We start from the raw sequence: 23,500 nt of genomic DNA, 5'->3' as shown, positions 1-23,500 counted from the left end.
CCTTATTTCTAGTCCCGACTTTTTCCTCTTTCGGCTTGAATCCTTCCCCCCGTCTGTCACCGCACGGCCCGCCGCAGCCCATCCGCCTCCTTACCGCCCCTTTAGCTGCGCACCGCCCGCTTTGCTGCCGAACTCTCCTCTGGGGGCGGCGCCGGCGCTGCGGCCGCTTCCGCCGCCGGGGGAAGGACGGGAGCGGCAAAGGCGGCGTCGCGGCGTGGCCCGAGGTGAGGCTGCGGGGCCGGGCCCGGAGCGCCCGGTGCTGCGGGAGTCCGGCCCGAGATGTCCGTGTTCGGCGCGCGGTGCTCCGTCGGAATAATGACCGCAGCGATCCGTTTGGGGCCTGCGGCAGCTCGGACGGACGGTCCGCCGCGGTAGGAGCGGAGCGCCGGGCTGAGAGCGGAGCCTGGGCGGGCCGCGAGCGGGTGGCGTCAGCTGCCGGGTACGGGGATCGTCGGCATCCGGCGACGGCCGGGGCCCAAGGAGGTCCGAATGCTGCACGGGGACGCGGCGACAGCCGGGCTGCCTGCAGGCCGGGCTCTGCGCTGCGTAACGCGGCGCTCGGCTGCAGCCCGCGTTTCCAGGGGCGGCGGCTCGCGGGGTTGGCGCGAACGTCCCGCGCCGGACGTCTGTGGTTTGTGTGTTTTGTGCCCCGGCTCCTGGCCGTGTGCCGCGAGGAGCTCCCTGACCTCGGCTTTCTGAACTGCCGTCGGGGTAGCAGGACCGGAGGAGTTGTGAGGACCGCCGTGTCCGCTGGTGCGTTTTCGGGGAGGCCCTTCTGATTCCTGCTGGGTGAGTTCCGTCACAGCTGTGGGGTGATGGTGACATTACCTGAGGGTACGGCCTACCTGTAAACTGTGATGGACATGGTGCTGGGCTGGTTTGTTTGGTGGTGGAAAGCCTGGGGGGGGGCTGTGCAGTAGTGCGGGGCCAACGGGAGTCAGTTCCAGCCCTCGGTGAGGGTTTGAGGCCCACCAGGGATCAAAACATGAGTGGGTTTGTGTCCCTGCTCGTGACACACCATAGCTGTGCAGGTAGGTGTCAGTGTCATGCGTCGCCAAGGCCCTGTTGGTTAAGGTCCGTGGCTACTGTTATGATGAGTGTCATTCGTGGCCCTCTTGGAACACATCCACAGCATGGCTGCAGAAATGTTCTGAGGGATGGAGCAGCTCCCTGCGAAGACAGGCTGAGAGCTGGGCTGTGCAGCTGGAGAAGAGAAGGCTGCAGGGAGACTGTATCTAAAGGGGCTGTGGGAAAGAAGGGGATGGTGCCTTTAGCGGGGTCTGCTGTGACAGAGCAAGGGGAAATGATTCCAAACTGAAAGAGAGATTTGGATTGGATGTAAGGAAGAAGTTTTTAAAATGAAGGTGTTCAGGCACTGGCATAGGTTGCCCAGAGAGGTGGTGGATGCCCCATCCCTGGAGACGTCCAGGGTCAGGCTGGAGGGGCTCCTTGCAGTGTTTCCTTTGAGTTTGCTGTCCTCTGTTTGTGAGGCAGAAGAACTTGTGCTCTTGGTTTTTCTTTCTGTCATGTCTTTGAACTCACTGCAGTTTAAAATAAAAAGGAAAGGAGCACTCTTTAATAGCGTTTGACCTGGCCTTCAGCAGGAGGCAGTGGGTTGAACTTGCTTGCCCTACACTTTTAAAAAATGGTATGGAAGGAGCAACCAGTATTTCTCTAATGGTAACGGTGTACACTGGGGACAGCCTAAGGCTCTGCTGTGTCCCAGCAAAGCACTGTGCTGTGGCTGTGAAGTGCTGTGTCCTGCCAGGACAGAAATAAGAATGCAGCACGAAGCTGGAGGTGAGAGCAGCATGTATCTCATGGCACTGTTGGTCTGGAGTTCAGCCCATTGGGGTTCTGCTCCCTATATACCCAATATGTGAAATAACTCAGAAATGGCCTGAACTTCAGTAAAGGAAATTCCACAAAGTTTTTCCTATTTCAACCGTCTTATTCTGAGCTATTTTTCTTCCAGCCTCTCAGCCATGATGATTCCACCATCTGCAACACCTCCTGTCAGCGATGCTGCACTTTTGCCAAGTGTGGCTTCTCAGGAAACGTGGAGGTCACAGGTTCCAGGCTATCCTGGGTCAGTCACACAGCACCTAAGTCACCGGGCTAATAACTTCAAGAGACATCCGAAAAGGAGAAAATTCATCCGCCCTTCACCACCGCCACCACCAAATACTCCGTGTCCTACTGACTTGATTGGCTTTGGGGATCTCCAGCCTCAGAGATCTTTCCTGGAACTCCTGTTTAATGGGTGTATTCTCTTTGGGCTTGAGTTTAGCTATGCCATGGAAACAGCCTATGTTACACCTGTGTTGCTTCAGATGGGGCTGCCAGACCAGCTGTACGGAATGGTGTGGTTCATCAGCCCCATACTAGGTAACTTTTGGGTATGCTGTTCCTTTCTTCTAGTTTTATTCTGCCCTGTGGGGGGTACATACAGTTTTCTCTGCCTCAGCTCTTCAGAAATATATTCCTTGTGATGTCATGTTTAAGATGTATTAGCCATAGCTTTAGACAATGGGATGGAAAATAGTTACTGCTGTGTCTTACCAGAAGTGGGCCTGGTATGATCAGAAGGTCTGTTTTTTATCAACTTCTCAGTGTGTCACATGCTGTGGAAGAGTAAGTAAGCTTTTGTTACTGAGTTCATGTACAAAAAAAAAAAAAAAAGGCAGAAAAGATCAGTGCGTACGTTTACATCCCTGTGGAAAGAAATAAAGAAATATACAGAGACACACTCACAGGATGTGTTTAAAGTGTAGTGATTTTGCCTTCTAGTTGAGTTTTCCAGAACAAATGAGGTATTCCAGTGATGAAAGGCTGTTAATCACTACTGTTACTGTCACTGGATTACTTAGCAGAGTTGGGGTGGTTGGAGTTATATCTGTTACAGGAAGAACCATAGGATGGCTGTGGCTGGTTGGAGATTTTTTTTTTTCTGCCTGTCCTTCTAGGATGTGCTTCAGAAGAAGAGAGTAGATAGGCCCCTACTCACAGACAGGTACCTTTTCAACTTACATGTTTATTCTTGCTGTCTTCCAAGCTAATTTAGTAAAAGATCTTCAGTGTAAGGGGTGTAAGGAAAATAGCTGGAAAATAGTGTAAGGAAAGGAGCTTAACATTGTTGTACTCTTTTCAGCTGGTGACAGAGAGTGAATTGCATTGTCATAGCAGTCCTGGATGAGCAGTGGTGCACTACATTATCCAGTCCCCAGTGTGAGAAATTCCAGGCACTAAACTCTGTACGTCAGAGTGACTGATGCTGATTGGAGATATCACTGTGCCATGTTGTCCTGCCTTTAACTGTCTTCACACATACCCATTTAAAGCCCCCTGTGAAACAGGCTTGTAGAAGAATTCGATGTAATGGTCATTTTCCTTTTTAGGGTTCCTGCTGCAGCCTTTTCTGGGGGCCTGGAGTGACAGATGCACATCAAGATTTGGCAGGAGAAGACCTTTCATTCTGGTCTTAGCAGTAGGTGCGTACTGTAGAAATGATTGTATGGTGGAAGATTAAGCATCTCTCTGCTATGATACGTAGCTGTGGGCCTCTCAAGTTGAGTATTGTGGGTCTGAAGAAGACGGTGAGTGTCACTGGGGTAACGATGTTTTGTCAGGAGATCCACTGTCTGGTCACAGTTGGAAGAGGTGATGTTTTGAAGGTCAGGAGTGTTCTCCTTTCACTGGCCACAATTCCAGGCACTTGTAAGGTTTATCAATGTGAAAAGATTTTGTATATCCCGTGAGCCACGCGCATTCCCAGGTCTGTGATGATATGAACAGCATCAACAGTGCTCACTGCAGGGCTGTGTGAGTAATATAATGCTTTTAGAGAACTTGGAATGATGCAGTTGCTCTTGTTTAGAAGTAGCTGGTTGATTCTAATTTAACTTGTTTTTATTCCCAGGTGCATTGCTCGGGCTCTCACTTATGCTGAATGGCAGAGATATTGGGAGTGCCTTGTCTGACACTGTGAATAACCACAAATGGGGGATCGTTCTTACAGTCTGTGGTGTTGTCCTCATGGACTTCAGTGCAGATTCAGCAGACAATCCCAGCCATGCCTATATGATGGATGTATGCAGCCCAGTGGATCAAGACAGGGGCCTCAACATCCATGCTTTGTTAGCAGGTATGGTTTCTTGATGCTTCCTGGATGACATGAGTCCAAAAAGCCCTGCTGTGAGAAAGATAAGTGTAAATTATTGGTCGTCTTCTGTATAAGCATAAGCTGAATACCTGTAGAGAAAGCAAGAATTAACTTTGAAAGAAAAAGACTTTTTGGCTTTTGACAAAAGTCAAACAAGACAGTCCTGTATTGTATCTTAAGATTCCTTGTGTCTTTTATAACCCTACAAAAATGACCCCTCAGGCAGGAGGTTCAGCTTATCACAAGTGTGGGAAATGGGGTTATTTTTGGTTGCTGTATTGGAGAGCAAAGTGTTTGTAGCATGCACTCTGCTCTCTTATTGCTGTAGTGTCCTAGTCTAGTTTTCCTGTCTGTCAGGAGACAGTTCTGTGTTCTTTAACATGTTCTTTAGAAAGAAGTCAGCGTGAATGCTTTCACCATATGAGGAGTGAGAGTGATAGCTGGTGCTGGTAAAATGAGTTGTCCTCAACGAAGGAAGAACTTGCATTTAAAGTTATTTATATCATTGCTTTTGTATTACTATCCTTCTCCCCCTTTCTGTACATTGTACAGAAAGACTGTTCATGTGGTGCAGATAAGTGTGTTTATTGCTGCATTTGAGTTGAAAAGGGATTAAGTGGTAAAACAGAGGTAGCATGTTGGATTTTCCTCATAAATTATTAAACAAGTGGTACTGTGCTATTACTGACTTCATGGATTGGCTAGGGAAGATAATCTCAGCTCTGTTTTTCCACCAGGTCTTGGAGGTGGCTTTGGTTATGTTATTGGAGGAATACATTGGGATAAAACCAGTTTTGGAAAAGCTGTGGGAGGGCAACTGCGTGTCATCTATGTCTTCACATCAATAATACTGACTATCACTACTGTGCTGACTCTAATTAGCATTCCAGAAAGACCCCTAGGGTCCTTTAGCAGGAAGAAAAAGGTGATGAAGAGTCCAAGTCTTCCTCTCCCTCCTTCTCCACCTCTCTTTGAAGAGGGTGTAAGTGAAAACTTTGCTTCTCGTAACTCAGCTCACTTGTATGCAAGTTTTACAAGCCCCGTTTCTCCCCTCAGCCCACTCACACCTAAGTATGGCAGTTTTGTCAGCAGAGACAATTCCTTGACAGGAATTAACGAATTTGCATCGTCATTTGGGACTTCAAATATTGACAGTGTGCTTATAGACTGTTTTACAGGTGGGCACAGTAGTTACTTAGCACTTCCATCTAGCTTGCCCAGGCAGCCTGTCAGTGTCAGCTTTCCTCGGGTGCCAGATGGTTGTTACCAACAAGAAAATGGAATTCTGGAGCAAGGGGAGAGGAGCATAACTGCGGGTCCAGATGGAGAGGCACTGAGGGTGGGCTCCTTGGATGCCATAAAGCCACGGTCGTCGGGCATCCTGAAAAGACCTCAGAGCTTGGCCATTCCAGATATCGTAACAGGACATTGTCCAGACAGTAGCAGAAGAAGAAATGTAACTTTCAGCCAACAGGTAAGGGCAGAAAACCAGTTATATGACCACGTAAACCCGAGCGTTCGTTTAATCTCTTTCTATGATTTTTAAATGTTTAGTGCATAAATTCGTTGCTAAAGACTGCTCGTGACAGTTTGCTTATAAAAGTCATTGGGGGAACAGAATACCTGCAAAGACTTCTTGGAAAAATAGTGGATAGGGTATGAATTACAATTCATTAGTGGTCTGTCATCTGCCTGCTCAAGAGAGCAGGTATGGAAGCGTTCCCCTCCTCTTCAGGCCATGTGTGAAAGTTAGGTTGGCATTTTTAGCTCTCCTTCACCATTTAGGAAGCTACCATGTGAGAGCAGAAAAGGACACATTTTTATTGAGCCTGTATCTTCCCTTTCCACAGAAATACCTGCAAGATAGGGCCAGGGATAGGAATCTCCCATGAGCTTCTCCTTATGGCAGTCAATGCATCTGGTTTCATCAGGGAGGTGAGGTTTTTTTTTACCCAGGGATAAGACTCTGACCTCACCTCCCACTGTTGGTGATTACTTGGAAAGTCTGAGACCTCTGTATGCTGACCCATTTTTTTTGATCCAGGATGAGGTAAACTGTCCTCCATTTAGTTTTTTTCTTTTTTTCTTTTCCTCTGGGGAGGGAGAGGGGAGAGGTTTTGTTTGGTTTGATTTCTTTTGCTTGTTTATTTTTGGTTTTGCTTGGTTGATTTGTTTGTTTGTTGCTGTATTTCTGAGTTTGTGAGAGCAGACTTCGTTAGGGTCAGGATTTTGTATGCGCTGTGCCTGTAGAATCAGCCGCTGAGGGCAGTGAGCAGTGACAGTGTGTCAGTTAAAACTGTCCACTCTTACTTCATCGTCTCTAAAACTTCAGGGACCAAATTCACCTAGCTGTGGATACAGCTTATATTAACAGAAATGAAATTGGTGCTTTTCCTATGCTGGCATCTCAACATGGTTTCCAAATACTCTGGAACAGTGCAGGGTACTGTTTCAAGTACTCTGAAAGCTGTAGCACAGTGCTGCCATTTAATACTTGTTCTAAGGCTGAATTTGCAGACATTCTTAGCTGGATACACTGTTCTTAATCCCCCGATGAGGAACTGAGCAGCAGTTTAACCTTCAGATCGTTAGATAGACGCACAACACTGTGTAGGTTTGCTCAAAGGTCATTTGGATTATTCTTAGTGTCCGTTGACCTGGAAGTTCTTATGTTGCAGGTTGCTAATATCCTGCTGGATGGTGTTAAGTATGAGAGTGAGTTGAATGGATCAGGTGAGACCTCCGAGCAACCACTCTCCATGAGACTTCTTTGCTCAACCATCTGCCACATGCCCAGGGCTCTTCGTAACCTCTGCATCAACCACTTCCTAGGTAATGAGAAAGTTCATTCTAGTTTTCACCATGAAGTAGTTTATGTTGTGTGATTCTCTTCAAGTATTTTATTGCTGCAGTGGCTGCAAACTGAAGAGAACGTAATTTGTTCCGTATGCATTCATCAGTAAGGTACTTCGTTGTTTATTGTCTTAAAATGTTGGGAAAAAAACGATGGGGAAAAAAAACCCCTAGAACTGTAAAACTGACATGCTTAGAAAAGGAATAACTTTGGTTTAGATTAGTGCATCTGTTAAATGGAGCGTTTATGCTAGAATGAGAAACAACACTGAACCAATAACTTTAAATTGCAACAACGTGGGTTTTTAATGCTCTGAATCTGAAGTTGCTGAGCAGAACTCTACAAGATTATTTGTGTTTCCCTGCTTACGTTTGAGATGAGCGTTCAGTTTTCTCCCTTTGACACCATGTGTATAGAGGCCACAGAACAGGCTGTGAGAGTGCATAGAATGCAGTGCTACAGGAGTGCCTGTAGCCAAATGCAGGATGACAACAGCATCTGGAACTAATATCTAATGAGCAACCATGTGAAACTTAGCCAGGCAGTTCAGACTGTGATTGATTCTTCTTTCTTGCTAAGCCAGTGGCCCATGGCCAGCATTAAGCCTATAGGATTCCATATGTGAATTCAAAGGATAAATCTTGATAGTTAAAATCATGAGCATCTTTGACAAACAGCATAATGCACAGGAAGCAGCAGTCTCAGATAAATGTGGCTAAACATTATGTAATACACTGCACGAACTGTTTCCACTTGTGATTTGTATTGTAGTACATGGCTTACAAGAGGAGAATGGTAATCTGCAGTCCTAATGGATTACTTCTGGCTTCTTTCAGGATGGCTCTCATTCGAGGGGATGTTGCTCTTCTACACTGACTTCATGGGAGAAGTAGTGTTTGAAGGGAATCCAAAAGCCCCTCACAACTCAGTTGAGTATCAGAAGTACAACGCTGGGGTCACCATGGGCTGCTGGGGAATGTGCATCTATGCATTCAGTGCTGCTTTCTATTCAGGTACTGCATACAGTCATCCTGGACACTGCTATCAGAAAGATACACCTGTTCCTTAGGCGGTATTTCTGCAGTAACAGCTCTGGCTTTTCTGTTGCACACAGTCTGCCATGTGGCGCGATAGCTGAAGCAGGGTTATCACCATGTTATCTGTGCTACTTAGTGTAGCCCACTCTGACAGCAGAGGAGGGCAGCAGTGCAGTGATAACACATTTCTGTTATAACATAGTTCCTTTCATGAGTGACATTTTGAGTGTATGTTGAATCCAGAAATATGTGCAGCCAGCATAGACACAGATTGTGTGCAATGGCATTCAGTGCTCGTGTGCCTCTGATGGAGCATCGTGGTGTCATGCACCACCAGCACCGCCTGTCTGCCTTTGTGCTTGCAAGGCAAGCTGCCGTTACACAAAGCTGTGATGGTTACTGCTGAACTGTGGCTGCCCCAAAGGGGGCCCAAGGGTGCAGTCCTGCCAACTGCAGGGACAGTCATGGTTCATTGCAAACTTCTGCTCTGCTGTCTTGCAGCTGCACTGGAGAAGCTGGAGGAGCGGTTCAGCACACGGACGCTGTACTTCATTGCATATTTGGCCTTTGGGCTGGGCACAGGGCTGGCCACGCTCTCCAGAAACATCTATGTAGTCCTGTCACTGTGCACAACCTATGGCATTCTCTTTGCCACGCTCTGCACGCTGCCCTACTCCCTACTCTGCGACTACTACCAGAGCTGTGAGGTGAGCCCCAGGCAGGATGGGGAATGGGGCTCCTGGTGACACCTCCTCACGCTGTGTTCCCTGAAGTTTGCAGGCTCGCACACGGAGGGCACACGGCGTGGGATGGGTGTTGACATCTCCCTGCTCAGCTGCCAGTACTTCTTGGCGCAGATCCTGGTGGCCCTGGCCATGGGGCCACTGACGACAGCTGTGGGCAGCGCCAGCGGCACCATGTACTTTGCCAGCCTGGTGTCCTTCCTGGGCTGCCTCTTCTCCTCTCTCTGTGTCATCTATGAGCCAACCCTGTCTGCTGAGGAGCTGCCACCCAACGAGGAGCGAAGCCCGCTCCTTCCCTATGTGCAGGACCAATAAATGGGAGAAGCTGCTGCATCCTTGGCTACCTCACTTGCACCATTCTTGTCCTCAATCGTCATGGTAAGGTGTGCCCTTAGGATGGCAACGACTGGAGGTGGGCTGTGGGTGACTGTGCTGGCAGTGGGCACGGGAAGCCACAGAAAAGGTGTGTGCCAGTTTCACTGAACTTTCCCCTGCCTGCAGGAGGGCAGTGCCTGGCACTGTGCATCTTTCACAAGTTGGTAAAGGCTGATCTATGTTTCCAGGACTTGTGGTCACAGCAGTGGGAACCATTGGTGGCAGTGTGGGACCTTCCCTCCAACTGCCATACAGTGCCATTTTTCCTCGGGGGAACAATGTTTCTTTGACCTGAGGTGGGGGACCCAGAAGACCAGTGCTCAGGCAGGTGGATCCCGATTCCTCGGGTGGCAGTGAGACGTGGGGCTCCGTTGCTGTGGGAGGACCAGGGCTGCGGTGTGCCACCAGCTTTGCGAGCAGAAGTTGCCTGGCCCTTGGTTATTGAGGGCTACAACTCCTACTCCCTACTCAGGGAGCACTGAGGGAACACGTGGGTCTCACCTACCGCGTGTTAGACCTGACCCTGACCTGGCTTTTCAGAACTTCGGAGCATAATGCAAGTACTCTGAAGGCCCATGGCTGGGCTTCCGTGTGCACCGAGCTCCAGCCAGCAGAACTGCTCCAAGGAGCTGCTGTGGGATGCGACTGGCTCCAAACCCTGCTCTGTAAGTTCTGACTGTGGTCCACAGTGATGGTTCCTGATCTGCGCGTAGTCCTACGTTAGGCTTTGACACTGTAATGGCTTATGTTGAGTTAGCAGGATGGGTAGGAGGGGGTTTTGTGAGCCAAGTTTCCTTGGGTAGAAGTTTATTCTCCCAATTAGGTTAAGAATATAAGAGAAATCATTTATGTGAAAGCCAGAAGCCACTGGCACATCATCCCTATGTTTCGTACAGTTGTACCTTCTGACATTTTAAAATTTGCTTAGGAAGTAGTGATTTGTCAGCTGGAGCTACACCTGCATACCTCTGTGAAACTGCTGAGACTTATTACTTGGACTGGAGGTGTTTTGCTACCTGTGGAAACTCTTAATTATTCTGGCTATGGAAGGTAGTAAATGCCTGAGTTCTTACACAATTTGTAGGTAATCTCTACAGTCTTTCAATTGAAGAACAAAAGTGAAAACATGTAAGCTAGAACCACTTACAGGATTCTTGTCAGTCTGCGTTCATATTCAAGTAGGATGCAAAAGTTCCCCATGGCAGAAGAGCATTCTAGTGCTCAGGAGTACTGTGCAGGCACCCCTTTAGAGGCTCTTTTTGTTCTTATCTAGTAGGGACAGAGGCAGCAGTTTTTCTGGAAATCCATTCCTTTTTCAGTGAGTTTTCTTGACTGTTCACCTAAGTTTATTTTTATGCGTGTTGTGCAAAATCAAGATGAAATAACTTGCATAATCTTTAGCTGTTGTGGTGCACTATAGTGCTTAAAACAATGTACAGTGTGTAAGAACTTTCCATTTTTACTATCAGCTCCCCGCTTTTTTTTGTGATCAGTTCTATGCTATTTGGTGTTTACTTCCCTGGAGGAACGCTTCTGAAGTTATGAAGCCAAGCATTCAGAGACAGAGGGTGTCAGACTGATGACTGTTCACCTTGACCCCATCTATTCTGGCTTGGAAAGCATGGCTCCCTGCCACACCTGCAGGAACACCTGTGTCATGCAGCTTTCATTATGGGACATCTTATCCCAGGAATGTTTGGGATGAAACTGGACCTGGTGTATGAGCAGCACATTTGGCACTTCTGAGTGCCTCATTTCCAACAATCTAAAGAGATGACTGTGGAAATTTTTTTGGTCTGCTGTGTAACCTTCAATTCTTTGTCTTAGCAAACTTATGAACTCAAAAATGTTTTGTTCCTATTGAAGGGGTGTTTAGTTCTCAAAATGTTTTCTCCTTCTAAGTTTTGTAGACAGTATTGCTGCACTGAGTGGATTGTGAACGCTTTCCTTTTCTACATAGCTGGGATTTCAGATGATTTTGTTGCAAACAAGGATGTTTAAAGAGAAAAACAGTAGAAGGAAAAAAAAAAAAAACCAATGTATTTATCAAGCTGTATGTCAATATGTATATATCATTGTATTTTCCAGCACTGGAACAGGCTCCTCAGAGCAGTGGTCACAGCCCAACTGAGGGAGTTCAACAAGCAGCTGGACAGTGCTCTCAGACAAAATGTTTGAATTTCAGGTGGTGCTGTGCAGAGCCAAGGGTTGGACTGAAGGATCCTTGTGGGTTTCTTCCAACCTGGGATATTCTGTTATATTTGATGGTCACGTTTGTTGCTCCTCCCTCTGTAAATAAGAGTAGGAAATACATCTACATACAGTTATAAAACTATTGCTATGCTGAAGTGCATTGCACAGCTGAATATATATAACATTTTCTATTTTAAACTCAACATCAGTGTGTCTTAATTTGGGTATGCATTAGTTGTTGGTGTCCATGATGCAGAATTCCTTGGAAGTTGCACTAAATCCATAAAAACAAAACAACAACAAAACCAGGAATTACTTATTTGCTTGTTCTCCTCCTTTGTCATACATGCTGTGTTTTACAGAGATTACTGTGTGGTCACTGCTGAACTGAGCTGCAATACGATGTTTACTTTTTGGAATGTACTCTTTAAATTGTCTAAATCTGTGGGCTGCTGGTAGAAGGAAGAGGGAAGAGTTGAGGAAAGAAAGCGATATCATGCTGTGCCATAGTTTAGACTTTATAAAGTTTAATGATAATGACTTAATAAAAATTAAAGGTTGCTTAATGGAAGTGATTTGTGGGTGCTCATATCTGTATTTATATGATATGTACAGAAGAAGGGAAAATGGGGAGAAGGAAGAAGTGCCTAATGAGTTGTCTCATGTTTGTGATGAAGCTAGATGTAACCATTTCAGTTTATCTGTAGTTCATTCAACTTCTGCCATGCCTCAAAAGAGAGACCCAAATAACTGAAACTTCTGCTGAATCTCTAAAAGAAGAAAAAGATATTTTCCAGGAGAAAAAAAAAAATAGGGGGACTGTAAGAAGAACCAACACTCGTTCAGCACCCAGAATGACACCAAAAGCCCAAACACGCAAAGCCTCTGTTGGGAACTGCTTGAAGAGTTTAAACGCTGTTTTCTGCTAACACGTAAGTAATCATCACGTACTAAATTGGAGATGCACTTAATTGGAAAGGGAAAAAGAAGAAATTGCCCTCAGGTCTGAGGTGGCTTTCTTAAATTATCTTCTCTTCCTCAGACTGGAAGATTGCCTTAGAGAGAGACTTCTGCAGAGCTGTTGCTATAACAACACAACATCATGGGTTGCACAGGTTATGATAAATATCTTGAGAACCGTATGATTCTGGAGCAGAAATGTCAGGGGAGACCTCGTGCACCCATTTATCTAAATTGAAAATGTCTGTACCTCTGGTTGCAAGACAATGCTTCAGTTAACCTGGCTTTTCAGCCTGGAAGGTTTTCATTGATGTTTGCTAAGAAAACAGCTGTGTCTCTTCCTCTGCCCCAAGCTGCTGCTTCTGCAGCAGAGACTTTAACAGACAGAAGCTGCTACTGCTCGTGGGCTTGCAGTGAGATTTCAGGGCACAAGACAACAACATAAGCTGCTGGACTTGCAGATACACACTATATAAGCAGTGGTAAAAGCGCCATTTACTTTTTTGTTCCTTTCAAAAATACACTGTGCAGAAATGGTAACTGTGGGATAATTTCTGTGCTTGCAGATTGCTGCTGGATGCCCAGCAGGGAGCTTTAGATTAGATCTGAAAGGCAGTATCATTATCCCAAACCCAAACAGTGCCAATAACTGACAGAAAATACGAAGGTGACATCTCTGTCAGTCTGCCTCTTTGATGTAACACACCTGTACTCCAGGGGCAGGAAGAAAGTATGCAGTGTTAGACTAGTTCATATGCAAAACTTCAGTACACTGAAGCAGCAGACTGAGAAGTCAGCTATGGAGATGATGCAGTATTTGCCATGTATATTAGCTGTATGTAACTGTATCTTTTTTTCCTAGGAATTCAATGGTCTCCAACAAAAGACAACAAATGGAGCAGCCAACAGGAAATCACAGCCTGAGAGTGAAAATTCATGTTTTTGTGTGAGTAATGTTTACCAACCTTACAAGAATGGGGAGTTTGACAGCATTTGTATCAAATACTCCTATCAATAACTATGCTGGAGGCTCATGTTTAAATGTATAACTTTCTTTTTGCTGTTATCAGTCTGTCATCACTTCCTGTGGATAGGGTCAGCAGTGTGCTAACGCAGTGAGGTGCACATCTGTCCTGCTAAAATCCCCTCCCTCTTAAGCTGTCTTCAGAGACAGAAACCTGTGATTCTAAGAGAACAAATGGGTTCAGAACTGCTCTGGGGAAACTAAAACAGAAATGCAGATGCAGTTCATTTGTTTGCCTGTGCTCACGGATCACCAAACTGCACTAGCGCTGCATCAGAGCCAAGGAATCAAACGTGAGAAGCGCTGCAAGCAAATGAAAGCTGTGATGTGCCGTTAGGGAAAACTCTGTGCCTCCTGGGGTGGTTCGGTGCTCCACGATAGCAGGGAAGGTCCTGTCATCGCTGCTGCGTGCCAAATTGGCTGTTAACTTTTCAGAGCCGACTCGGGAGAGAGCAGCACATGCACAGGAAGAAGGGCACAAATCACGCTTTAATGTCTTACGCACGGACGGCACTCGCTGCGCACGCGGGGCTGCGCGGCGCCTCTCAGACCGCAGCGCCGGGCTCCTGCGAGCCGCCCTCAGCAGGGGGCACAACGGGCTCCTGCGCTCGTCGCCGCCGCCGCCGGAGCCTCTCGGCGTTGGTTATCGTCATGGGGTGAAGCGGCAAAAACCCCGCCAGGCCTGCAACGAGAAGCGCTGAGCGACGCGAACCAACTCCGCGGCCCTTCCACCGCCCCGCACCTACCCAGGAGCTTCTCGGCGGGCCGCGACAGCTGCGCGCCGCAGCCCAGCCAGTGCCGCAGGCGCTCCAGGTTGAGCCCCGCCACCTTCTCGCCGTGGGCGTTGGGCAGCGGGTCGAGGCAGCCGAGCTGCTCCAGGTACTTCCCGTCCCGGGCGCGTTTGCTGTGCGCCGCTACGATGCGGTAGAAGGGCCGGTTGGTGCAGCCGCCGAGGGCGAAACGGATGACGACGTGTCCGCCTCGATAGCTCTTCAGAAGGCCGCTACCTGCGGGGAGAGCGCGAGGCGGTCACGGGCCGCCCCCATCCCGGCAGGCTGCGCCCGCGGTCACTCACCGAGCTGCACCATGGCGGCGGCCTTCCTGCGGTCGCGGGACGATTACGTACTTCCGGTGAGACGGGAAACCACCGACACGCCTCGCGTGGCACCGCCCTCATGCAGACGGGAGCGAGGCTGACTTCCGGGCGGAGCGCCGCCCCAGGGGGCCAAGCGGCGCGGCCTTCCGGGACGTTCCGCATGCGTCCCTTGTGCCGGGGGCGGTTTGCTCCGCACGGCAGCGAGGAGCGCAGCGTGGAGGGAAGCACTGATCGCCCGGAGTTAAAGGTACCCCCCAGGACAGCAACCGAGTGCTCTGCTGCTCCTCCGAGATTTATGGCCGTCAGTCTGCTGATCAGCTGAAGTGGCGTCTCTCTGCTCTCACCGCTGTGTGTCGCCACTGCGTTCCAAAATGCAGAGGAAAAAAACAGAAGTGAAGAAGTGGAAGCGCAGCGTGCAACGCATGGGTGCTATGCACGATGCAATAGCAGGGACACAGGCTGCAGCCCTTGATGAATGCAAACTGCAGCCATGGGGACACACAGGCTGCAACTGCTGAGCTCCGGGCATAATGCAGCCATGGGACCAGGCACAGCACAATAATGGGAGATACGGACAGTGCAGCACCCTGAACCACACTGCAAAAATGGCTCCGCTCCCAAAAAAGAGCTGTGTCTGCATGCAACTGGATGCACTCGGAACTGCAAATGAGATGTCTGGGTTCCTCAACAACAAGGCAGTGCACCAAGGAGGCAGAGGAATCAGTTACATATTGTTAATGAGTTACCAACTCTTAACTTGTTCTTTACAGTATTTATTGTACGCACAAGCATATGGAAAAAACACCAACATTCCTGCTGGAACCAGGTGTAATCAAGTGCAAGTGACTTCCAAGTAAAGCACGTTTGTGTGTTACATTTCCAGTCGGGGAACAGCTTTATGCAGTGGCTGCCTTCTCTTTGTAAGTTGCCATCATCTTCTTGATCTCAGCAATTGCTTTGCCAGGGTTCAAACCCTGCAGAGAGAAAGTTCCAGCTAGTTTCTTTAGAAATCAGCACGCTTGAGTATCCTCCCTGTTTTCCCACAACTGAATTTGTGTTCAACTCACAGATATACTGCTGTTCATAAGAACTGGCAGAGGACAGGCTCAGCAACCAGTTTTTAAAGCCGGAGCCCAGTCTAGTATTGCACTTCCATCAAATGCTGCCAGGGATCCTCAGGGCACTGCAGCAAGACCACTAAGTCACAAGATGAAGATGCTACAACCAAGCTTTTCAAAGCAACATTTTCCTACAATTCAAACATACGTTGCATCACAGAGGCCCTCAATCCTGCAGTACTGCTGGCAAGACAACCACGCTTAATCTTGAAACAAGAGTGGGGAGATCACAAATGTCCTTTTATAGCACTGTGATGGCAGCACGAGACAAAGCGTGAGCAGGAAATGACCCCAGAGCACAGCTCACTACGCAGTCTCTTTTTCAGAGCTGATTGAGATAAGAGACGTGATTTAAGCTGCTTTTAAGGGAAATGTATTATCAACCATAGACGCGTCTCAAAATCAACAGACCAAGCCCTCGTGAGTTATACCCCTACGCTGTGTACAGTCAGGTCTTCAAACAGAACCTTCACCTTTAGCTGAACTACAGCTGACATATAAGCATGATAATCTGCTCTGTAAAAAGGGGGGATTTATCCGTAGTCAGTGAATCATGTTAAACAAAACCAGCAGGCGGTGCTCCTGACAAACACCTGTCAGCCCAGATCTCAAGCACCTTATTTTCCCACATCCGTGATCCACTCAAAAGTTTGCCTTCTTATTACTTCACAGCTCAGAAAGAATTTTACTCTACCATCAGGTGCAAGCAATACAGCTGGCAGGAAAATGAAACTTAATTATCTACCCAGCAACAAGCACAAGGTTACAGCAAGAAGAGGAAGAGGCACGCTCTAATTTGAGAAAATTTTCTCAGTTCTCAGCAGAAATACCACAAACAGACCTGGGAAATGCCCTTCTGGCAGGATGTCAGCATAAAACACACTCCCCTCGGCACTGAAAACTTGGTGTCACCTTCTCTATTATGCAAGTTGCACAATACATCAGCTGCTACTGCTGGGGTGCGAGACCAGGTGTAAGCCAGCACTATGCTGGGGTTCTAGGTACTACTCACATCGCTGATCAGACTATGTCCCCCATCAGCTTTCTGGCAGCGTCCCTCACACAAACAGCATGTTACAGACACATACCTAAATCCTGGAAACAGTCAGGTTCTCAAAATCATGAGGAAGAGACATTTCTGTGATGTGTAATGTAGTGTGAACTCTGTCATATTCTCTTGCACAGTCACTGCTGCAAACACGACTGCTGATAACTCACCATTTCAGAAAGGAAAAACTCAACCAGAGCTTGAAGAAAACAAAACCTACCACTGGCATTTCCCTACCAGTTTGCAAACAACTGCAGAAGGGACACGTCAGGAACAACGCTTACCTTTGGGCAAGTCCTCGTGCAGTTCATGATGGTGTGACAACGGTAGAGAGAAAATGGGTCTTGAAGTTGTGCCAGGCGTTCCTCTGTGTAGTCATCTCTGGAGTCAATCATCCAGCGATAGGCCTGAAAGTCATTGACACACCAAATGATTTCCCAAGGTGAAGTAATCAGTGTTGTATCTTAAAACCAACACCTAACTCAGGAATTCTGGTCCACTAATCCATCAAAGAATCATTAAGGTTGGAAAAGACCCTTAAGATCATCTAGTCCAACCCCCACCCTGTGCCCACCGAACCACATCCCTCAGTACCACATCTATATGTTTCTTGAACTCCTCTAGGGATGCTGATGTCACACTGTGTCACAGGTATCTGCGCTGCCTTTAAATGAGGAGTCCCTCAGCAGTTCCCCGTGACACCCAGGATCTGTCCTTACCTGCATGAGAACAGCAGGACCCAAGTACTTGTCCCCGTTCCACCAGTAACTGGGACAGCTGGTGCTGCAGCAGGCACACAGGATGCACTCGTAGAGTCCATCCTGCACACAGATGAGAGACCACGGTCAAACAAAGAAGTGCAGAACTTGAAGAGACAAGTGCAGAAATTCTGGATTTTTATGCATTCTTTGCTTTTGGCCTGTCCCAATGAGGAAAAGGTAAGAATTTTTCAGATGCCTGTGTGCTTGGATACAAGAGAATGCAAGAGAAGCTTTGGTAAGGAGATAAAAAACATTACTAATCATGAGGAAGATTCACGTGGCTCTTGCAGCTACTTTTAGGTTTGTTTTTTTACTTAAATGAGAAAGTGACTTCAAAGATGCTGCTTTAAGAAATCATTGAGAGAATCCCTTTAAGTCCTTACATGTGCCATCAGATAACATTATGAAGTGGTGTAGGAGAATTAACTGTCGCCCTTGGAAAGAAATTCTTTCAAACTGTAAAATCCCGGGGTTGTTAGGACAGCACACAGCTAGTTGTATCGTGCTGCTGACATCCTCGGCACATGACACGTCTGCTCATCAGATGTTAGATGTCACAGCAAATGCACATAATGGGCAACTTTCAAAGATCGCTGCAATTAGGCTGCAGCTCATCTGTTTTCATTATATCCTCTTTAATCGGCCTTCCTCTGTGTTGCTCACGCTCATCCCTTTCACCACTTGCCAAAATCTAGGCTGCTTGCCCACTATGAGCCTACTCAGTGACAATACTGCAGCAACAATCACTGCACTGACAGGCCGAGCTTCAAACTGTCGAGCAAATGATCCATCAAGACAGGTCAGAGGCAAAAGAGAAACTGTCAATTTATCAACACTTACTGTAGGAGCCAGAAAAATCCAGACACTAACTTACCTGCTCTATAAAGTCTTCAAAAAGCCTCCCCCTCCCACCTCTACAGGCTCAGCTTTTGCCATTAGTTTCAGGGCTGTAAAACCCAGCGTGCAGCAACAGGACAGTGCTGCTTAGGAGTCAGATACGCAGACAGCGCTGCGTTAGACAAACTACTCCCCAGCATAAATAGCATTGCCAGATCTCTACGTGAATATTACAAGCCTCTGCCCTTCACAGTGTTTTTACAAAGACAGAGTTTTGCAGCACAGACAGTGGAAATGAGGTCAGTCCCCAGCACAACTGTGTTCTGCATGTCATTAGCAAATGTTACCCCTAGCAATGCAGACGTGCCGCAGCACTGCGTTTCAGGGAGCGCTTTCCACCCACATCAGGCTTTGTAACAGACAGTTTTGTCATTAAAGGAACTAGACGCTACTGCACATTAATGTTTAACCCTGGTCTTATCTGGAAGGGACTTTCATGGTAAAAATAATTTTAACAAAGGGTAACCAGTTTCTGACGGTCTTCTATGGATTGCAGGTACTGCTCCTTGCCCTGTTTCGACTCATCCTTCTTCTTCAGGTAAGGCTCGATAGATTTGTACTGTGCGTAGAAGTTACTCAAGTCCTAGGAGACAAAAGGCAAAAAGATCACACTTGATGTCTGAGAGACTGAACATCTGTTGTCATTCATAGAGAAGGAGGTATTTTGTACGTCAGCCTGCCGCATTCCTCCTAACGAGGCTAGATTTAGTCACCACTGGTAAGCAGACCCACCCAAGCCAGAGAGCATCAAGAGGAGCTCGGACGTGAATTGTGGGTCGTGATCTTGTTGCCATCTCCCAGCATTATCCCTTCTAATCCAACCTGAACCCCATGCTGTCTGGAATGGCGTCAGCATTGGTCACAAGATGAAGAAGGCAGATACTTACTGGAACAAGATCCTTCACCACATACATGTGGGGGAGAGGGTAGATTTTAGTGATCTTGCTGAGATCAGGGTCAATTTTTTTAGTACAAGCCAGAGTGTTTCCACCAGCAATGTTCATCGCACAGGAGCCACAGATGCCTGAGAAAGAGAACAGAGTAAAGCAGTCGATGTTCACTCTCTTATCCTACTTGAGGAAGATCCTCTTCACCCTGAACTTGCCCCTGGCTTGATTTCCCTTCTGATGTCATCAAGAACCTTGGTACGTGATGAGGAAAATGCTACAAGTTGTCATTGGGCCAAGCACACTGCTATTCAAACAAAGAAATGCTGGCGCTGTTTTCATGAAGCTCTAAATGTATCCTTGGCACTGAACTTCCTTCCACAGCAAAACCAGTGGCATTCAGACACTTCATCCCTTCGTGTCATGTGCTCCACGTGCTGCTTCTCAGATTTGTTGACAGGTTTGAAACACAAGCAGCGAACAGTGGGATTATAAAGTGGAGCCACATGGACCCCCACCAGCCCTACAGTTATGTTCAGAAGCATCCCTAAAGGTCAGGAATGTGAAAATAAGTTCCCAAGACAGAAGCTCCTTTCTGCGCCTTCTGCAGCAGCTGAAGTTGTGCCATCCCCTGCTTTCATCAGCTCCCTGTGGTGAGAGAACACGCACTCACAGAACAAATAGCATATAAATAGCTTAACAAATGGGTTAAGCGACACTGCTCGTGACCTCAGTAACACAAGGAACAGATGCAGCCCAGGAAAGGGCAAGGCTCACAAAAAAAACATTATAGAGCTGTCTCTGATACTGCTCAGGTCAGAAGCTCTGGCATTCAATCTTGGACTGATGCCTAAGGCATTATATTGGAAACATGACAAGTGCTGAAAGGGCGTCACTAATTTCAGAGGATTTGACACACATCAGTTGATAGGAGTCAGGGAAATGCCACTACTCCTCACACTGAGTGAGCCAGTCCTCAGTGCCTGGTGTGCCGGCAACCCTTCCCACAAGGGCTGGCACTTGGACAAAGTTATTTCTCCCACTCACTGAGTGGTTACAAGTATTTTCCAGTTAACTCGAGAAGGGGCCAGGGCAATTAGAGACCACGTGTAAGAAACCGGAACACATGATCAGATTTTTTTTCCCCTGTATGGTAGAAAAGGACAACATCAAACCAACCAAGCTTAGGAATCTGTCTTTAGATTCTCAAAGAAAACTATTCAGTGCAATTACTTCCAGCTGCTCAGGAACAGTGTTTGCTATCTAAATATCAGACACAGAGAACAATCACACTGGATAAAATTCCTCCACTGCTATGCAGATTCTGCCAGAAATGTCTGTGTTGAAGCATGCTTTTCATTTAGATCTGAGTCAGGACATCTTTAGGCATCAGGCAATTGCACCTAAATTTCTAGCGCTTGCAAACCCAACCAATTAAACCAAAAGTTGTTCCATGAAGACATTCTCCTCCACAATAATCTTAATCTCAGCATACCAACAGCACTCATGAATTAAGTCTTTCTTTCCAGGGAAAAGTGTCACTGGGACTGGAAAGTTTGAATGCAGTCAGACAAAGATGCTGATGATTACCTGGCTGAGAACCAGCAGGTAACTCTGCAGCATGAAACCAGGGGATGGCCTTCTCCTCACTCTACTTAGTCGAAGGGCTACAGTTCACTGCCATTCAACACGTCTTTTCCCTCAATTCTGCTGCTGTAATGTCTCCTCCCTAAATTCCCCTACAGAGTCCATCACTGGAGGGCAGCAAGATGAACACAATTAGGATGGAAACAGGAATGACTGGGGCTGTTTATGTGTCTCGCTTGTAACTCGGTGTGGGGTGATTATATGCTGCAACTTCACTGATTGATTCACTAAGGTATTTCGTGTTCAATACCTAGAAAAGAAAAGAAGAGTGGCATGCTGTGGTCTGCCCTGAAGTTTTCTATTGGTTACACACATGCAGCATTAGCGTTAGCATTTTATTTGGACAACAGTCAGCTTAGCAGATTGAAAAATCTTTCTTACCTTCCCTGCATGACCTGCGGAAGGTCAGAGTGGAGTCCAACTCATTTTTAATCTTTATCAGAGCATCAAGTACCATAGGGCCACATCTATAGCAGAAAACAAAGTCAGTGAACCTATATAATTTCCCCTGGCTTTATCTCCAGCACCAACCTAAGAAGCAACTAAAAGGACTTTCATCTCAGCTACAATTAAAACTGTACTTTATTTTGCAACAAGATAGAAATCACTTGCTCAGTGGCACAACTCACAGGCCTCATCTCTCCCCAGGGTCAAAGCAGGACAGGAGCCATTTCTTTTACTGAGGCCCAGATTTGGCTCTGCTGGAGACAGTTCAGACAGCGCAACTGAAAACAATCCTGAAAGCTCGTACCTCTTAAGTCAAGTTTTGACAAGTCTGCCTATCCTCATTAGTCACAGGAGGCAGTGCTGCTTGCAAAAGCAAAGTCTTGGACAACTTATGTAATTTTATATATGGCAGACAAGACAACACCTAGAAATTATTAACTGGGGCAAATCAAAACAGCAAAGTCTGATTTCTGTCACGTGCTTCCCAAGCAGAGCTGCGTGGCTTTGTAGCTGAAGCTTTCAGGAAGGGCTTGAGGTGAATTCTTCTGGCAAGACCATAGTAACAGGAGCTCAAGGAAGCAGAGGCACATGTGCCCATGCAAAGGTTTCTACACCACAGGGAAGACTGTATCCTTCCACAGGATCACTGAGAAATGAGAGCTTTCTTGGTGATAACTGCAGTAGGGCGTACAAGCAGCTACTAGAAGTTTAATTACTTCTAGTTTGCTGGTTGTGTTACATGTTAAGAGATTGTAAGAGACAGTAAAACCTTCACCTTATCTTCAAGGTCTGGGACTGTGAGCTATGAGTAAAATTGCTTCCTTTTGGAATATGCCCCAAAATTCACCATATAAATATAGCTGTTACCATTTCATTGCTGACAACTACTGAGACAGTCGCATTCACAATACAATTTTATTTGTCATGCTTGACACCAACAGGTGAGGGAAGGGAAGCAATCCCACGTGGTCTCAGTAAGATTTGCTTTATCAGGAAGTAACACCCCCCTATTGTCCTGCTGCATAACACACCTGAGGCACTGCCTCTCTGGCTACTGTAACATGGTTTTAACAATGCCTGAAGCTGAACGAGACTGCTGACACCCTCAGTTGTTGACTCGAACACCACTCGGCTACCCTGAATTACTGCCTGTCAGATAACCTGTGTGCACATGCAGCCCCGACACATCTGCATGCTAGGGAAGCCAAGCAGTGCTCCGTAATCGGGTACACTCACTTATTCAAATCCACTTCATACGTCTGCATACGGGGCTTGTCCCCAGGCTTATCAGGATCCCATCTGTAGATGGAAAACTTCTTGATACGTGATGTAGCTGCAGCCGCTGTGTGAGCTCCTCGACAGATCTGCATTTGAACAGCAGCAAAACAGCCCTCAGGTCCCTCCTAAGCCAGCAACAAAATGACTTGAGGCAGTGAGTTTTGGGGCCAGAGCTACAGGATCCATTGGTGGCTTGGCATTTGGGCACATGTACAGAGAATCCTTCCAAGGATTTGACACACCAGTGCACCTTGGCACCCACAGCCACCTCTGTGCTGGGGCTCCCTCCTCTTCCTTGAAACAGAGGAGATGACACCAAAACTAAGGAGGCAGCTCCTGGTGCTCCTGTGGGCCCCGCAGCCCTGAATGCTTTGCCACAGCCCCACAGATTCTCTCAGAAGCTCCCTGCCGCGTCCCCACCCTGCTCTGGACAAGGGTCCCCAGACCCCACCTACATTTCTCCTGTGCCCACATCCTTCTCCAATCCCCTTCTGGATCCCCGATCTCACTCAGCTCCCTTCTTCCTCCCCCTAAACCGTCCCCAGGCCCCTTCCCCACTCCTCTTCACCCCTAGACCCCCTCCAGTGCCCTTCACACAGCCGACGTCCCCCAGACCCCCCTTCTCCTAACTCCTCTGAAACTTCTTCCCTTCCTACACTGCATCCCGTCGTCGTCCCCCCCGCCCCCCAACCCCTCCCAGGCCCCTCTGGCTCCCCCTGCCCCCACCTCCCCCACACCCTCCTGCAGCCCCCCGACATCCTCCCAGTATCCCTCCCCTCGCTCCTCCGGCCGTCTATCCCTTGCCCCCCACACCCCGGACCGCCTCCAGTCCCCTCACCGGCCGCAGCGCAGCACCCAGGAGCCGCGCAGGGACGGCGCGCCTCAAGGAGACTCCCACCGCGGCCGCCGCCATTTTGGCGCTGCGCAGTTCCGCTCCGCCCCAGAAGTGCTCTCTGAGGGCGGCGCGCTGCCG

At 47.7% G+C, this 23,500-nt stretch overlaps 3 protein-coding genes across 20 annotated transcripts in view; 1 reads left to right on the top strand and 2 right to left on the bottom strand.

Moving 5' to 3' along the window:
• The window catches only part of SLC45A1 (solute carrier family 45 member 1), a 33,744-nt gene extending 21,809 nt beyond the window's left edge, over nucleotides 1-11,935 (top strand). For 7 of the 16 annotated variants that reach the window (XM_042887712.1, XM_042887710.1, XM_042887711.1 and 4 more), the window contains exons 4-11: nucleotides 1,976-2,388; nucleotides 3,399-3,491; nucleotides 3,920-4,144; nucleotides 4,900-5,636; nucleotides 6,841-6,994; nucleotides 7,853-8,029; nucleotides 8,555-8,760; nucleotides 8,827-11,935. In XM_042887712.1, the coding sequence (XP_042743646.1) occupies nucleotides 1,976-2,388; nucleotides 3,399-3,491; nucleotides 3,920-4,144; nucleotides 4,900-5,636; nucleotides 6,841-6,994; nucleotides 7,853-8,029; nucleotides 8,555-8,760; nucleotides 8,827-9,111 (2,290 nt within the window). In that variant the 3' untranslated portion in view covers nucleotides 9,112-11,935. Of the gene's footprint in view, nucleotides 1-168; nucleotides 225-589; nucleotides 790-1,975; nucleotides 2,389-3,034; nucleotides 3,255-3,398; nucleotides 3,492-3,919; nucleotides 4,145-4,899; nucleotides 5,637-6,840; nucleotides 6,995-7,852; nucleotides 8,030-8,554; nucleotides 8,761-8,826 lie in introns of those variants that run through there. The other 9 variants (XR_006181687.1, XR_006181683.1, XR_006181686.1 and 6 more) reach the window with 9 other exon arrangements.
• MRPS16 (mitochondrial ribosomal protein S16) lies at nucleotides 11,187-14,533 on the bottom strand. 3 transcript variants are annotated; one of them, XM_042887723.1, is made up of 4 exons: nucleotides 14,424-14,533; nucleotides 14,095-14,355; nucleotides 13,850-14,030; nucleotides 11,372-11,460 (listed from the first exon to the last, which is right to left on the bottom strand). In XM_042887723.1, exons 1-3 carry the CDS (start codon nucleotides 14,434-14,436, stop codon nucleotides 13,894-13,896), a joined length of 411 nt encoding a protein of 136 aa, XP_042743657.1. In that variant the 5' UTR covers nucleotides 14,437-14,533; the 3' UTR covers nucleotides 11,372-11,460; nucleotides 13,850-13,893. The 3 variants fall into 3 exon arrangements, with proteins under 3 accessions (XP_042743658.1, XP_042743657.1, XP_042743656.1); XM_042887722.1 differs by having other exon boundaries at nucleotides 11,373-11,460; nucleotides 13,854-14,030; XM_042887724.1 differs by lacking the exon at nucleotides 13,850-14,030 and having other exon boundaries at nucleotides 11,187-11,460.
• A 668-nt stretch (nucleotides 14,534-15,201) lies between these two features.
• On the bottom strand, nucleotides 15,202-23,451 carry SDHB (succinate dehydrogenase complex iron sulfur subunit B). Its single transcript, XM_042887721.1, has 8 exons — nucleotides 23,366-23,451; nucleotides 22,486-22,613; nucleotides 21,184-21,269; nucleotides 19,156-19,292; nucleotides 18,735-18,851; nucleotides 17,330-17,431; nucleotides 16,895-17,017; nucleotides 15,202-15,418 (listed from the first exon to the last, which is right to left on the bottom strand). Exons 1-8 carry the CDS (start codon nucleotides 23,438-23,440, stop codon nucleotides 15,341-15,343), a joined length of 846 nt encoding a protein of 281 aa, XP_042743655.1. The 5' UTR covers nucleotides 23,441-23,451; the 3' UTR covers nucleotides 15,202-15,340.
• Nucleotides 23,452-23,500: the final 49 nt, after the last annotated feature.

Source organism: Lagopus leucura, unplaced genomic scaffold (assembly GCF_019238085.1).
Source record: "Lagopus leucura isolate 7727_CA_CO unplaced genomic scaffold, USGS_WTPT01 Super-Scaffold_100106, whole genome shotgun sequence".
NCBI lineage: Eukaryota > Metazoa > Chordata > Aves > Galliformes > Phasianidae > Lagopus > Lagopus leucura.
The sequence above is the reverse complement of the archived record's forward strand: the minus strand, read 5'-3'. Positions and strand labels throughout refer to the sequence as shown.